The sequence below is a fragment of the Trachurus trachurus genome (assembly GCF_905171665.1).
Source record: "Trachurus trachurus genome assembly, chromosome: 8".
NCBI classification, from domain to species: Eukaryota; Metazoa; Chordata; class Actinopteri; order Carangiformes; family Carangidae; genus Trachurus; species Trachurus trachurus.
The window spans coordinates 32,466,812-32,483,098 of NC_139905.1; the positions used below are offsets into that span (position 1 = coordinate 32,466,812).

Here is a 16,287-nt window from a genome sequence, read left to right on the forward strand (position 1 = left end):
TCTGAATGGAACCCATTTAGGCTATCAGGTGTTCTATGCAGGGCTGTAGCCAGGATTTCAAAATTAGTGAGGTCCAGAATTTGACAATGTCCCTAGACCCCCCCCCACGAGCCCACACACGCGCACGCACGCACACACACAAGCTTTATAGTTAAGTAAGTATAGTTAAGTAAACGTTTATATACTGTACATAATCAGACAGTGAAGTGATGGTAGGTTACTTTGTGCTGGTCTAGTAAGGACAGAATAGAGACCCCTTTTTGCATTTTTTTGCACAAATCATACCAAAATGTTACCTACAAAAACAAGTACACTGCCCATGGTAGTGTTGTAATTTAAAGAACACACAGAGGGATCTGTTGACCAAGAAAAGGGTTTTTATTAGGCTAATAAAAGTGTGTGTGTTTGTGTGTGTGTGTGTGTGTGTGTGTGTGTGTGTGTGTGTGTGTGTGTGTGTGTGTGTGTGTGTGTGTGTGTGTGTGTGTGTGTGTGTGTGTGTGTGTGTGTGTTCCTCACTGCTCCTCTGTCCAGCCAGTCTTCTGTGTGCTCCTCACTGCTCCTCTGTCCAGTCAGCCAGTCTTCTGTGTGCTCCTCACTGCTCCAGTGTCCAACCAGTCTTCGGTCCGCTCTGTTCTGGTCTGCTCTGTCCTGGTCTGCTCTGTCCTGGTCTGCTCTGTCCTGGTCTGCTCTGTCCTGGTCTGCTCTGTTCTGGTCTGCTCTGTCCTGGTCTGCTCTGTCCTGGTCTGCTCTGTTCTGGTCTGTCTCCGTCCTCATTGTCACATGGCCTTGGTTTTTTTTTAACAAATGAATCCAATGTATTCTGCAGAAGTTTTTTTCTTTTTAGATAGAGATAGATAGAGATAGAGAATACTTTATTCATCCCTAGCAGGGAAATTCACGTTAGTCCAGTAGCTCATACAACAATGACAAAAAAGATGAACACAAAAATACATTTTAACAAGTGTTATGTAAAACGATTGCAGCAGGAACAAATGATCTCTTAAATCTTTCTGTTCTGCAGGTCAGGGAGATGAGCCTTTTGCTTCGGCTGCTCCTCTGACCTGAGAGGGTTTTGTGTAGAGGGTGTTGGGGGTCACCCAGGATGGTCTTCAACTTACACCCCATCCTCCACTTAACCACAGCCTCTACCAGCTCCGCTCCCTCCCCCATCACAGAGCTACATTTTTTGATGAGCCTGTCTAGTCTGTTCCTGTCCCTGACCTTGATGTTGTTACCCCAGCAGACAATAGCAAAGAATGTAACACTTGCAATGACAGACTGATAAAACATACGCAGCATTACATTACATACATCAAAAGACCTGAGTCTTCTTAAAAAGAAGAGCCTGCTTTGTGTCCTTTTGTACACATAATTTGTGTGTACGGACCAGTCCAGCCTGTCATCAAGGTGTACTCCAAGGTACTTGTATGACTGAACCCTCTCAATGTCCACCCCATCCACAGTCACAGGCCGTAAGGATCTCTTGGACCTGCCAAAGTCAATAATAATTTCTTTGGTCTTTGATGTATTAAGCAACAAGTTGTTGTTGTTGCACCAGACTGTGAACGCCCCCACCAGGTCCCTGTATTCATCTTCCTGTCCCTTCTTCACACATGCCACTATGGCCGTGTCGTCAGAGTACTTCTGAACATGGCAAGATTCAGATGTGGATGTGAAATCTGCAGTGAAAAGTGTGAAGAGGTAAGGTGAGAGCACAGTACCTTGTGGTACTCCTACACTGCTCACCACTGTGTCTGACATGCAATTCCCCAGCCTCACATACTGTGACATTGTTCTTCACTTTCTGACTTGTTTTTTTCTGTAGGGGGACATTAAAGAGGTTGATTAGACCTTGGTTGAATTAGGTATATTTATCATCATACATAGGCAAGGCAAGGCATCTTTATTTATATAGCGCATTTCATACCAAGGCAACTCAATGTGCTTTACATAAAGACAGAACATTTAAAGAATAAAATGAAATAAAAGAGAAGCATAAAAAATAATAAAAACAAACACTTAAAACAGAGTTAAAAACAAGAGCAAATAAAAGTAAAATAAAAGAAGATAGATAGGTTTAAAATTCTTAAAAGGAATTTAGCCATAGGCACATGAAAAGAGAAATGTTTTTAACCTGGATTTAAAAGTGCTCACAGTTGGAGCTGATCTTAGTTCTGCTGGTAGTTTATAGCCTGTGCTGTGTGTGTGTGTGTGTGTGTGTGTGTGTGTGTGTGTGTGTGTGTGTGTGTGTGTGTGTGTGTGTGTGTGTGTGTGTGTGTGTGTGTGTGTGTGTGTGTGTGTGTGTGTGTGTGTGTGTGTGTGGGTCTATGTATGCAAATTAGCCATACGTAATTGGATTATGCACTGTTTGCTCATACCTGCTCTACTAAGGATGTGGCTATCTTGAAAAATTGCAGTCATCTTGAAATTTAAAGTGATTTCTTGTCGGCTGACCGATGGAGTCAACTAATTCCAATTTTACCACCACAGCACCTTTACATGTGCCGTCAAAACGGTGCAGGGATTTATGCAAATTTATGCAAATTTGCTCGTGTTAACAAAGAATTTCAAAAAACTTGTAATACATTTTTTGTTTGTCTTAATGTAAGTAATCAACTCAGTAATTTTCATGGAGATATCTAAAGGTTAAAAATGTTACCCTATTCACGTGAGAAAAATAATTAATACAGTAGGCGTATAAATGGGATATATTTGGGTCTTTTTCTAAACTTTCCCCTAATGGGATTCTTCTGGGCTTTTTTTCCCTCACTCAGGACATGTTGAGGATACAAAATCAGTTGAGTTTGCTTCTGTTGCAATTTGTTTAACGTTGACCCCTTTTTTGGCCTAAAATTACTGGACTATGACATCATTAGGGTTTTCTCAGAAGCTTCTCATGAAAAATAAACTGATCCTGTTGCATGTTTCTGCAGTAGTGTGGGCGACATCCAGAGCTTCTTTCATGACGGTGACACCTACCATGCAGTCAGACAGAAAATATTTGGGTGTTGTCGTTAACAAGTCTGAAAACACAGATTGAATACATTTGTGAAACCCCACAACAACATTAGTTTGATCAATTTTTCTAAAAGTGGTGATGTCACAAACAACCAGGCTCCTCGTGCTGTAGACAGTGAGCTGCCGCTGCCTTTAGTATTGAAGTGTTCCTTTAATGTTTCACAGTGACTGTTGTCAACACTAGCAGTGGTTTGATGTGCTTGAGTTACAACTAGTTTTGTTTATTAGTGCAGTGGTTCTCAAAGTGGAGTCCGGGGACCCCCAGGGGTCCTTGAGAGGGTTCAAGGATCAAACTTTTTCTCAAATTGTTACCAAAATTTTTTTCCAGAAATTTATTTTAATTTTTCCAAAATTCATGCCATTAGCAGTCATTTGAACCTATATTGACTAAAATAAAGTAACGTTGTTCGGTCCCAGAACAAATATTTGTGTATTTCTGTTCAAAATGTTGTCCAATGGGGGTCTGTGGTCTAATTTGTGTCACTTTTGGGATCCTTGATGTAGAAAAGTTTGAGAACCACTCTATTACCTGCACAGCTGCAGGAGTGGAGGTGTACCATACATGTGCTCTTAGCTGCTTTAACCAGCAGAGGTCGCCTTCTCTCCACGTTGTGCGACCTAAAAGGCCACTTGCACTGAGTTGTCTTCTTTTTTTCTCTCTTTTTTTTGCCAAACACCTTGTAAAAAGTCAGAGAGACACCAACACTGGTGAACAGTGAGTCCAGCCAGTGAGTCACAGGATGTTTGTTATGTGAGGTCAATTCACTGCTGCTGGTTAAATGACATAATGAGAGTAAATGACACCTCAGTGTCTCAGTCTGTGGATCAACATCAGGTAAAAATGTTCAAAATCATCTGAATATGGGTCTATAGCTTCTAATGGGGGGGGGGGGGGGGGGGGGGTTGTAAAGAGGAGGGAGAATCAGATGATGGAGAGGGTGTATGAAGACTGAGTGAGGCAGAGGGAAAAAGGTACGGAAAGAAAGGTGGAAGAAAGAAAAAGGAGGAGACCATGAGAGATAGAAGATGCAGAATGATGTTGTAGTTTTTATTTTTACACCTTTGTTTTATTTATTTCTACTCTGATGCTGTGAACGTTGGTCTGAGAGAGAGACAAACACAAACCTGTCTCTGCCTGTTCTGTATGTGTGTGTGTGTGTGTGTGTGTGTGTGTGTGTGTGTGTGTGTGTGTGTGTGTGTGTGTGTGTGTGTGTGTGTATGATATGGACTTATTTACTGTAATAAAGTGATGAAGATTCAATTTTAAAAAAAAAAGAAGAAGAGGAAAAGAGGAGGGAGAGAGGTGAGGGAAAGGACGCAGAGGAGTAGAGGAGAGGAGAGGAGAGAGGGGATGGAGGAAAACAGATGATGAGAGGGGGGAGGAGGTGGAGGAGAGGGAGGAGCAGAGGGGAGGGGGGGCAGGCGCTCTCAGTCTGTTCACTCGCAGGAGCAGCAGAGGACAATGGACCGTCTCCACCGCGGATCCTAACGGGCACCGGGGGGGCTGCTTTCCGAGCGACTGCAACTACAGAAAAGGTAGGAGTGATGGGGAGCCTCCGGTGGCCCCCCCGGGTCGCTGACACTGTTTAAATGAGTCCGTTGGTTTAGTCTGTCAGAGAGGAGAGCAGAGGCTCGGCTCGGCTGCAGGAAGGAAGCGCCGCAGCGCAGCGCAGCGCAGCAGCGCAGCAGTCAGTCCGTCAGCACCGCGGGGCCTTTACACCGTCAACCGGCCGGTCACACGTTCCCAGCAGACAGCCCTGCTCTACCGGCCACCGTTACCGTCCGTATGTGCTTGGATATTAACGACATACAGGGGAGAGAGGGGGAAAAAACACATCCGGAGTCCTCGAGCGCCGACTTGACGTTTCCAGAAAGAACGTCACGCTGAACTCCTTTAGCAAAACGCGTGTGTTTGCAGCGTCGGCGCTCACCTGCGGAGGTAAACACCTCGGTGGGGGTCAACTCAGGCTGATTTGGATTCGTCGAGCTTCACCTGTGAATTCGGCTCAGGACTGGTTCCGTTAACTTTCCTCCATTTGAATCAAATCTCATGTTTTTCGATGTGGGAGCGCGCGGCTCCAGCGTGAATGTGACGTTGAGTGGAACAGAGAGGGACAGCTCGGCTCGGCTCGGCTCGGCTCGGCAGCCAGCGGTGATCGCTGACATGTAGTAAAGGCTGCTGCTGTGTGTTTTGCATGCGCGCTGAATTAATCAGAGTCACGTCGTGATTCGAAGCGGCTGGGAAATGTTTATTTTATCAATGAATGTATGATGAGAGAAAAGCAGCGCCATGAAAATAAAAAAGAGGGTTTTCAGATGGGAGTTCGGAGCGAGGAGCAGATGTCGGGTTGGCCAACAATGCCTGTGTCTCGCCAGCAGCAGCAGCAGCAGCAGCAGTGTGTGTGTGTCTGCCAGAATGAAGCTTTGCACTAGGCCGAGGCTGGCTGGCTGGGAGTCTCCTGCACAGATGCAGGGATTGTGGTGTGGATGCATGGAGTCATTGTAGTTGTCATAATGTAGCTTCTGTTGTGACGCACATAGAGCGGCAGTGATGCAGAGATGCTGTGCAGGCATGGATGAGTTTAGGACTTCTTATTATTACTCATGTCTGGATGGACGGCGCATGAACCATGCCAGTGTATGAGAACACACTATACACCAGTGGCTGCAGTAGGGGGGAGGTCACGTGCTGCTGGCCACATTGAATATGCACACACAAACAAAGACAGATGTGCAGCCTGGTTGCACGGAACTCCAGTCCTCTGTGTTACAACAGGATGTGATGAAGCAAGGTCATTGTTGCCATACTACACTGAAGTGAATACACCTTCACATGGCGTGTGTGTGTGTGTGTGTGTGGTGTGTAGCCTGTGTTTAGTGAAGGGAGGGGCTGATCAGGGACCTCCCATCAATAGATTTGAAGTCAACAGTCATCTGATGACTGATGCAGGCAGGCCAGCTGTGTTTGTGCTGGGATGTATTTATTTTAGTGTGTCTCCACCTGACAGAGACTAGAACATGGGAGGAGGAGAAGGAGGAGGAGGAGGAGGAGGAAGGCATAGTTCTGCTCCTCATCTGGAGGCAGGGCCGTTGTATAGGGGAGAAAGGTGATGATAATTCTAGGGGCCCAGCGCCCAGTAGGGCCCACAAAAACCCCAGTAGTCTAATCTTTGTATGACTGAATTCTGCATAAGACCCTGACTAATACTCATAGTAATGCTGCATTAGCATCAAAACAAAGTAGGCTAAATAAGAAATGATAATACATACGTAGTCTATGAAAAAAAGTGGAAAAGTCAGGGGGCAGGGGCCCACTTTCAGGGGGCCCAGAATTCCTAGCAACGGCCCTGTCTGGAGGCTGCACCTGAATACAATGCACAGGGATGTAGTTAGTGGACAGACGAGCGTGTGCACGGACAGAAGTGATAATAGGGAAGTGCAGCGACAGAGGCGGAGCAGAGGAACCGAGCCAAATCAGTGACAGGCTAGCGGTCCTCTACAACTGTGAGCACCATGCAAACAAAAGCACAAGAGGTGCTTCTAATAAACTAACATCTTCATCCAGACAGGAGAAGCACAGCTCAGTCAGGAGCGAGGCCCAATGACAGGAAGCAACTGCAAACCGCAAGGGATTAGGGGTAGTGGCAGGGAGAGGAGGGTGTTCTTGGAAAGATGAAATGAAATCTGGGCTTATGCTGGGATTGTATTTAGCTGCTGGTACATGTAGCAGCAGCAGGACGGCCCAGCAGGTTGTTGTGGGGTTGTGGGTCAGATGGGGTCAGATCTGTCTGTCTGTCTGTCTGTGTGTTGTTTTCCAGGTTTGTGTCAGGTTGTGTTTATCAGTTAGATGAGGAACCACCAGCTTCATCTTAACAATAACAGGAAAAAGGAGCTGAGTTAGCTCAGGTGTGTGTGTGTGTGTGTGTGTGTGTGTGTGTGTGTGTGTGTGTGTGTGTGTGTGTGTGTGTGTGTGTGTGTGTGTGTGTGTGTGTGTGTGTGTGTGTGTGTGTGTGTGTGTGTGTGTGTGTGTGTGTGTGTGTGTGTGAGGACGTCTGTGAAGGTTATTTGCCTTACATTGGATTTGCTCACTTAAGTTCACATGATCAGTGTGTGAGAATCTACTATTTGGCAACACAGGGTCACAAGACACACTGTGGTCGGAGCCGGTGTGTGTGTTTGGGTGTATGTGTTGTGTTGGTCAGCAGTGTGCCATCAGGAGTCAGTGTGTGTGCGTCCATAATCGACCGTTACCTAGGATACCCTCCAGCCCAGCGCTGTTTACAACAGTCTTTATTTTATTCTTACACCCTTTAGCACAATATCATTCTGTAAACAATGCAACGTCCTGTCAACATCATCCAGTTTGTTGGCGTTGCCATGGACGTAAAGGCTGACTGCCAGAGAGACAGCGACATGATCCAGCATGTTTCACCCCGTCTGTGTTCACAGGCATGATTCTGTGTTGTCAGAAAGAGATCAAACTATTATTTGATTAATCGAGTATTTGAACAAACAAGAGTTATATTTTGATATGTTGTTAGATTTTTGGGCCCAAATTGAATTGATTGGCAGATGAGTCAATAATGAGAAAAACTATAGCTAAATTACTACTTCATTTGAAACATTATATTTAAAGGGATAGTTCAACATTTTTGGCTATTTTGGCCCATTGCCATAATCCCTATAGTTTTTGGAGTATAGGTTCGTTACTTTTAATTGTCGGTGCAAGCTTTTTTACAACGGCGGAGCAGAACCGTGAGCTGCTCAGAGCTACGCTACGGAGGCTAATGGAATTTCTTGGTTTCCCTCATCAAACTCATCAAATACACAATCCAACAACTCCACAACGCTCTGGTGGACAAGTTGTGACCTGCACATTCACCACGCTATGAGATAATAACGGAACGTTACCAGACTGAGTTGTTTTCGAGGTAAATAGCCTACAGAGACTGCTTGACAGGAACGCGCATCAGCGGTTTTGCATGAATTTCCCTCTAAAACAACTCTGTCTGGTAACGTTGTGTTATTATCTCATAGCGTGGTGAATGTGCAGGTCACAGCTTGTCCATCAGAGCGTTGTGGAGTTGTTAGATTGTGTATTTGATGAGTTTGATGAGGGAAACCAAGAAATCCCATGAGCCTCCGTAGCGTAGCTCTGAGCAGCTCACAGCTCTGCTCCGCCGTTCTAAAAACAGCTTGCAACGACAATTAAAGGTAACAAACCTGCTGCTATGACTATAGGGATTATGGCAATGGGCCAGTTTGCCAAAATGTTGAACTATCCCTTTAAGGGTGCCCTCCTCTTCTGTGTGGCTGTAAGGAGAGCTTTATAACATCTGAGGAAAAAACCTCTAAGTTCATCAGTTAGTGCATTTCTATCCTCATGTTTTCAACACAGGATGTGTAACAGGAGCTGTAAATGTTTGTGTATGGGTAAAAAAAACAAAACCACATCTGACAAATTGTAAAGGAAACAGACTGAGTGGATCATTTGTGATAGGCATGAGTCATCATGTGACCTGTTTGTCTGTCACTCAACTCTCCGCTGGGGAGATGAAAAATGGCAGCAGATGAAAATGTCAGATATGTGTGAAGTGATTTTCTACTTGAAGCTGCGGCCGCTGCTCCCTGTAATCACATCATCTTCTTCTGCAGTGGTTTTAATGGCCCCCAACTGGAAGTAACGCTAATGGACGGAAACGCTCATTAATTCTGATTTTTCTTTCTTTTAAGCAGACAGGGAGTCTCTACAGAAGACATGAAGTATTGTGGGAAATGTAGGACCCAGTGTTTTTTGGCTTCTGCAGTAGAGACAATATCAGAGCCTCTGTGCTGCTGCCTGACTTTGACCACTGTCCCTTGTAAGTCTATGATAAATGCTAAATTGTCCTGTGATGGTTTATAATGTGGTCTTGTACATGCTCCCTCCACTCACTCTCCACAATGGTTGAAGTGGTTTTAACCCCAGACACACACATGCACACACACACATTCACACATATACACACACACAGACCTCAGAATCTATTGGAAAGTTCATTGTTGTGTACCGGTCTGTTCATTAGGGCAATTAGTGGTGACTTATTTGTGATTCTATGAGTTTGAGCAACCCAAACACACCATCAATTAATGATGACATCATGCAGCACTGTTGTAGAGCAGTTTATTTTTTGTGTGTGTTTCTTTCTCTCTGGTCTAAACCCCGAGTGGAAAATTTGACATGAGTATTTGGCCTGTTGAGACTCCAAGAAGCAACAAAAGGCCGCACACTGCATGACTCCTTCAGACACTGTTTGTTTTGTGTTAAAGAGTTGAATGGAGGGAAGTGCAGGTTGTATCATGGTGACAAATCAACCGAAAACAGTTTGAATCTTCGCACCTCAGCTGTGAATTTTCACACCGATCCCACAGTCAGCTGAAAAAAAACAAAAAAAACGAGATGTGTCGTCTCTGGCTCCGTCCACATCTGATTAAGTAATCATCTCAGTTGCAAAACCATTTATTTCTAGATGAACTTTAAAGTGGTTGACAGTTAGATTCTTCTTTTATTAGGGACCATCATCAACCATGTGCACTGCTTGGCCTGAGATCAGACAGACAGAGCCAGGCTAACTCCATGCTAAGCTAACTGTGCACACAGGTGATCAGTCAAAAGTGAATAAGAATATTTTCTCAAACAGCTCCCTTAATGTTCTTTGGTTTGACTGCTTTTATTCTTCTGAGCTGGTCACAGAACTGCTAGCATGACTTCAAAAGTTTCTAGCTTCAGCTAATTGGAGCACAACATGCTTTACTTTATGTTTTAATGATGATCTCATTATCTAATAGTCATGATTTAATAAAGAAACCTGTGAATCTTAAAATAGGATTATTGCAGCGACGATCTGTGTTTACATTTTTCATGGCAACCTGCTGAAAATGTGGCGCTGCGTATTAAAACTGGTCTGCTTCAGATCGCGGCGGCAACATCTCGAGCGTCGCCGTGACGAGACGCAGAGCTCTGGATTCAAACCTGATTAAAACATCAGTGCTTACTGCAGCTCAGACCTGACAGCTGCAACACTTAATTAGATTGTGATCATGAGAAAACAGTTTGATATCTGGGGACCATGGGAGTGTTCTGTATTTACACACAGGCTTTTGCTGCAAAGTGAGTTTGGCATTCGGAGCATCGACACCGGGCTCATGTGAGGTCACAGTGCGTCATCGTTTTAATTGGATTATTTCGGCGGTTCCCGGAGCGCCGTGTGGGCGATATGAAAAACACAATGAGGCAGTTAAGGTACTATTTGATGTCATGTTTGGCAAAAATGTTGCTCATTTTCTGATATTTCAATAGTATACTGTACAGCTCTGGAGAAAATTAAGAGAGTACTTTTAAATGATCTTTTCCCCTGGTTTTACTATTTATAGGTATTTGAGTAAAATTAACACTTTTGTTTATTCTATAAACTACTGTAAAAAAAAAAAAAAATCTCTTAAGTTTGAAACTAAAATATTGTCATTAGAGCATTTACAGTATTTGCAGGAAATGGCAACTGGTCAAAATAACAAAGAAGTCCCCAGTGTTTTTTCGGACCTTGAATGATGCAAAAGAAAACAAGTTCATATTCATTTTTTCAACACAACACACATTTTTTAACCTATAGTTCAGAAATCAACATTGGTGGAATAACCCCAGTTTTTAAGTGCAGCAGTAGTTTTTATAATCTTCATTGAATATGATTTGGTTCAGGTGATCGCCTAATCAGTGCCTCATTAAGTGAGTTATGCTTGTGTTGGAATTCAGTAGACACTTGAATTGAACGGCTGCCATACGTATTAAGAACATTTTGGAGTGGTCCATATCTATCAAAGGCTGTAACTACATTACTCTGCACTGTTGTGCTGCAGGTTCATACCCTCAGGGTACAAGTAACCATTATGTTCATCATGGATTCATCTATCGACTGGTTTCTGGATAAGTCAATGCAATTAATCAATAGAATTGACAAAAAAAAAAAAAACTGGCCATGTTGAAGCGACTTATACAACCATACAGAAACTAAAGGTTTTTATGTAACCGGCAAATATTCACATTTGGGAAGCTGCAGTTACAAGGTTTGGCGTTAATGCCTCAGATCTCACTGAAATGGGACAACCTGATGTTCCTGTGGTCTGAGGCGCTGACTGTGTGAACCGCAACATCCTCGGGTCCAGTCCAGCTGTGGACCTGTATTACACATCCTTCCCCCCTTCCACTCTCTCTCCTCTCTCATTACTCTCCAACTGGCGACTCTCCACAGTAGTTGAATACATAAATGCCTGGGACATTAGGACAGAAAATGGGGCAGCGCGGTGGTGCAGTGGTTAGTACTGTGTGTGCTGCTCTGGCCTCTTCCCGTAATCCAAAGCCGTGCAGCTTAACTGGTGACTCTGTCTACGTTGTGAATATGAGTGTGAGCGGCTGTTGTCAGGGTCCCACACTCATTATCAACCCTGTCAATTAAAAAACAGGCAGTTGAACAGCAGCTCTAGAGACTGACCTCACACAGTATAACACATGAAGCATCACCATTACTGCAAGATAAATGCACGTTTGAATGCATCTTATGTTCTTCTGACTAGACCTTAGATAATAAATCGATTAGTCCACTGATGTAAAATTAGTCTTCAGCCAATTATCTTTTGATGAATGACTTTTTCTTGTTAGTCAAGCTGGAAATTCTCATCATTCACTGGTTGGAGCCGCTAAACAATAAAAACAGGCTCTGTTTCTCTGTAGTCCAGTGACTACAGCAGAGGAGCATCATCTGGACCAATCAGAGGAGTGAAGGAGGTGATATGTGATAATGAGCTGCAGGTCAGTGTCAGTCAATGCAGCACTTTGTTCATCACACAGAACAGCAGCTTCAGTCTGTGGAGAAAACATCACTGGTTTGAACAAGTTGGTTCCAACTTCCAACCATGATCTATCTCAAGCTCCAGCTTGTGTTAGTGTGACCTCTGACTCCAAACAGCAAACAACTCCTCTTCTCTTCTCTTCTCTTCTCTTCTCTTCTCTTCTCTTCTCTTCTCTTCTCTTCTCTTCTCTTCTCTTCTCTTCTCCTCTCTTCTCTTCTCTTCTCTTCTCTTCTCTTCTCTTCTCTTCTCTTCTCTTCTCTTCTCTTCTCTTCTCTTCTCTATCATTTATCAGGTAGTTATTTAGCTAGAACGGGTTCCCAAAGTGGGGGTCAGGACCCCCCGGGGGGTCGCGAGGCACCGAGAGTGGGGCCGCAAGCTGATTTCCAGAAAGCAAATAACATTTGAAAATCATTAGAGAAAAAAGATAAAAGTAGTAGTTAAAATTAAAAATAAAACCATGCAAATAAATTTTCCCTCAAGTGGCCGTCTGAAAAATGAAACCATCTCATTAGGAAAGATTAACGCTGAAAAAAAGTATTTCCCAAAATGTAAATTTGCACAGCAGCAATATTAACATGTTTACTCAGTACTATGGTTTATGGATATTACTTTTTTATTCTTCTTCTAAAGTAATGTGTCAAAATCAAGTTTGCACATGATAGCAACAATGTTCACTTAGAAGTTAGATGGATATTGGACTGAGGTATTCTGCTGTAGCTATAGCCTATGTAAAACCATATCCTTGTTGTAAGGCTGTTCTCTTCTTTTATGCCCGTGTTTGGATATGCCTGTTAGTGTGTATGCTCTGTGTGTATGTCACCGTCAGTGATAGTGGGGGTCGTCAGCATGGGCGTGGTATAGTGGGGGGAAAAGGGGACCTGACTACCCAGGGCCTGAGTAGGGAGAGGGCCCATGAAAATCCTGAAATTATTATTTTTTTGTGTGATGTTTTTATTTTGAATTAATTTCCCCCCCCCAATTAATTGGTGTCATAAATTATTTCAAATATATTGCTAACATCACAAGACATTCTGGGGGCCCCCTCTTGGAGGCGTAAAATGGTTTAGTCCACCCCATAGACAGCGGCCAGCAACAAGTCTAACGTCAGTGAGGCCAGATTGAATGAGGCTAGCTTTCATCATGCCACCCAAAAAACATTAATCGGGGTATCAGAAAAAGAAAGAAGGCAGAATTAGGGGAAGCAACTGTTAAAGGGATAGTTCAACATTTTGGCAAATGTGCCACATGTGCCAATGCCATAATCTCTATAGTTTTAGGAGTAGATTTGTTACCCTTTATTGTCAGTGCAAGCTATTTTTTAGATCGGCAGAGATATGATATGAGATAATAACAAAACGTTACAAGTTGTTTTCGAGGTAAATGCAAAGCCTGTGTAGTGCCGAAAAGAGATTGCTTGCCGAAAAACTGCCCCCGACGAAAATGCGCTTTGGCGGCTTTGTATAAATTTACCTCAAAAACAACTCTGCGCTTCGTGCACTGGCATGGATAGGAGTGTACAGGGCCCAGAATTTGGTGCTAAGCCCCTGGTCGTCAGTCTATGGCACCGTTATTTTGGGGGTCTGAAAAGTTTGGGAACCCCTGAGCTAGAAGATACTTGTGATTAAAGGCAAATATTATCATTGATTACATATCATATGAAATGACTGATCACAATGGATGTGTCTCTCTCAGCAGGTGAATGTCCAACAGCTCCAGGATGCTGCTGTCCTCATCCCTGCTGACCAGCTGTTCATCAGGGAGGATCTGATTCGCCAAACATGATGAAGACTGAGCCCCCGTCGGCCACGGGTAGCAACGGGGCGTCGGGCGGGACCAGCGGGAGCTCCAACCTGCGGAGCCCCTCGCCCCACCGCAACGCCTACGAGGCGGGTCTGGCGGCACTGAAGAAGGCCACCGACCACCTCAACAATGCCGCCAACGGAGGCGCCGAGCCCGCCTTGAAGCCCGCTCCGCTGCCCCGTCCCACCGGGAGGGGCCGGAAATACGGATCAAACGTTCACCGCATCAAGAACATGTTCATGCAGATGCAGTCTCCTGGCGACGAGGAGGACGGAGCCAAAATGATCGGTGAGGAGCCACCGCCGCGTCGGTCCGATCTTTGTGAAAGCTTCACAATGTCTGGAAATTCTAACTGGACCATTATGATGATGATGAGGATGATGATGATGATGGTGATGGTGATGATCTATAACTTCAACCCTCCTCATCAGTCCACAGTCCAGGATTTTAAAGGGATAGTTCAACATTTTGGCAAATTGACCCATAATCCCTATACTCTTAGGAGTAGGTTCATTACCTTGTTGGTGCAAATTATTTTTTAGAACGGCGGAGCAGAGCCACGAGCTGCTCAGAGCTACGCTACGGAGGCTAATGGGATTTCATGGTTTCCCTCATCATACTCATCAAATATATAACGGATAATAATAACGGAACGTTATGAGTCAAAGTTGTTTTCGAGGTAAATGCAGAGACTGCTTGACGAAAAACTGCCCCCGACAGAAAGGCACATCAGCGGTTTTGCATGAATTTACCTCGAAAACAACTCCATCCTGGGAAACCAAGAATTCCCATTAACCTACAGAACCTACTCCTAAAACTATAGGTATTATGACCAATTTTCCAAATTGTTGACCTATCCCTTTAAAGGCTTTACACACCCACACACATTTTCAATGTTCAGACTTGCAGGAGGCTTGTAGCTTTGCTATGCTTGGAATCAATCATTTGCTTAAACCCTTCTCCAAACAATGATTGTCCAATCACGGCTCTGCAAACATAACGAGACACAGCAAGACCTGCTGTGTCAACCTTGTGGCTTTTTTATTCTAAGACTAAGCATCTTGTGGTGTACTGTGTCACAGGTTCATCAATCTGTTCTGCTCATTCGATTTGTTAAAATTAGCAGCAGTACCATCAGCCAAATTCACCTGTGATACAACCACCCACCTGTTGCCAAGTAAAGTCTTGATCTCTCTTGATCTGGATGCTCTGCTAAGTGTGTTAGCTAATTCACTACAAAATAATTAAATAATACTGAATGATAATAAAAGAACAGTTCGGTTTCTACATGAATCATTGACTTTTATCAACACGAAACCTGTTTTCAATCAAACATCTCTCGGGGAAATATGAGTCATGCTTCAGGTTTCTGCTCAAGATGGTGGTTAGATTGTGATACTGTGTGAAATAAAGAGTAAAACATGAACACGGGAAGTGACAGATGTAACTGTAATGAAAATGAACAAGCATCTACACTTCTGTAAGATAGTAAGAGGAAGGAGGACAAGCTTAAGTTACACAAAGCTGTACTTTCACTTTCACTTAGATGTCTGTTCTGCTTTATTAGAACAGGTTCATGTGTGGTTTTGGCCGTTATCTCAAGTCACTCATGGTTCTTAACTAAGTAACTGCTGAAACTCGATGCGCACTAGGGAGCGTCGCTGCGCTAATGTCCCGGTGCTCGTGTTTCATTTCCCTGTCCGACATTTCCTGCTGCGGTCCAGAGTCAGAGGCGATAGTCAGGATTATGGAAACAAGAACTACATTGTGTGAAAATGGAAATGTTTCCAATGAGCTTTCATGTGATTGGCAGGTAAAGACCAGGCGGTTAAGCTGTCGCTGCCCAGAGCGTCCAGCCTCAACGAGAACGTGGACCACAGCGCCCTGCTTAAACTGGGCGGCACCGTCTCGGAGAGGGTCAACCGGTTTGACTCTAAGCCCGGTGGGGACGGCGGATGCTCCGCGGGTTTCTCCAAACTGCAGGAGACCAGGAGGATCTTCGAGCAGCGGACTCTGCAGGTCAGGAGACTCTTTGCTTTACTAACTTTTCTTTGTTGTGTAAATTCTAGGGATGCACCGATTGTGAAATTCTGGACCGATACCGATACAATATTTAAAATAACTTGGCCGATGCCAAATTGTTAGTTATTAGTTGTTAGTTAGTTATGTTAGTTATAGTTATCATGTATAACTATAATTATCATGTATAATTATGTAACATTACGACAAATGAAGCAAATACTCTGAACTACTTGCGCTTTTGAAATCACTCCGACCAGCAGCCATGTCTGGAATGTAGTTCCAGCTACGCATTTGCCCTAAAAACAACTCTGTCTTGTAACGTTACATGATTATTTCTAGGGCTGTCAGGCGATTAAGAAAATTAATCTAATTAATTACAGGATTTTTAATCTCATATCTGCTAAAGGTACCCAAATAAAGAATTCAAATTCTAGGACATTACAAAATTGTATTGCATGACTTATCAATTAAGATTTAAAATTCACATTTTTATTGATGAAGTGTGTTTCATAAATGAAATTTAAAAGAAAATGGTCACGCACATTCAGTTCGGCGTCTGTTCTA

The 16,287-nt window shown here is 43.7% G+C and overlaps 1 protein-coding gene across 3 annotated transcripts in view; it reads left to right on the forward strand.

Moving 5' to 3' along the window:
• Nucleotides 1–4,440: 4,440 nt before the first annotated feature.
• Nucleotides 4,441–16,287, forward strand: part of LOC310990526 (neurabin-2-like) — a 50,450-nt gene continuing 38,603 nt past the window's right edge. Inside the window, exons 1-3 of one of the 3 annotated variants that reach the window (XM_083977928.1) lie at nt 4,441–4,554; nt 13,594–13,989; nt 15,515–15,720. In XM_083977928.1, the coding sequence (XP_083834054.1) occupies nt 13,680–13,989; nt 15,515–15,720 (516 nt within the window). In that variant the 5' untranslated portion in view covers nt 4,441–4,554; nt 13,594–13,679. Of the gene's footprint in view, nt 4,555–4,782; nt 4,803–13,593; nt 13,990–15,514; nt 15,721–16,287 lie in introns of those variants that run through there. The other 2 variants (XM_083977930.1, XM_083977929.1) reach the window with 2 other exon arrangements.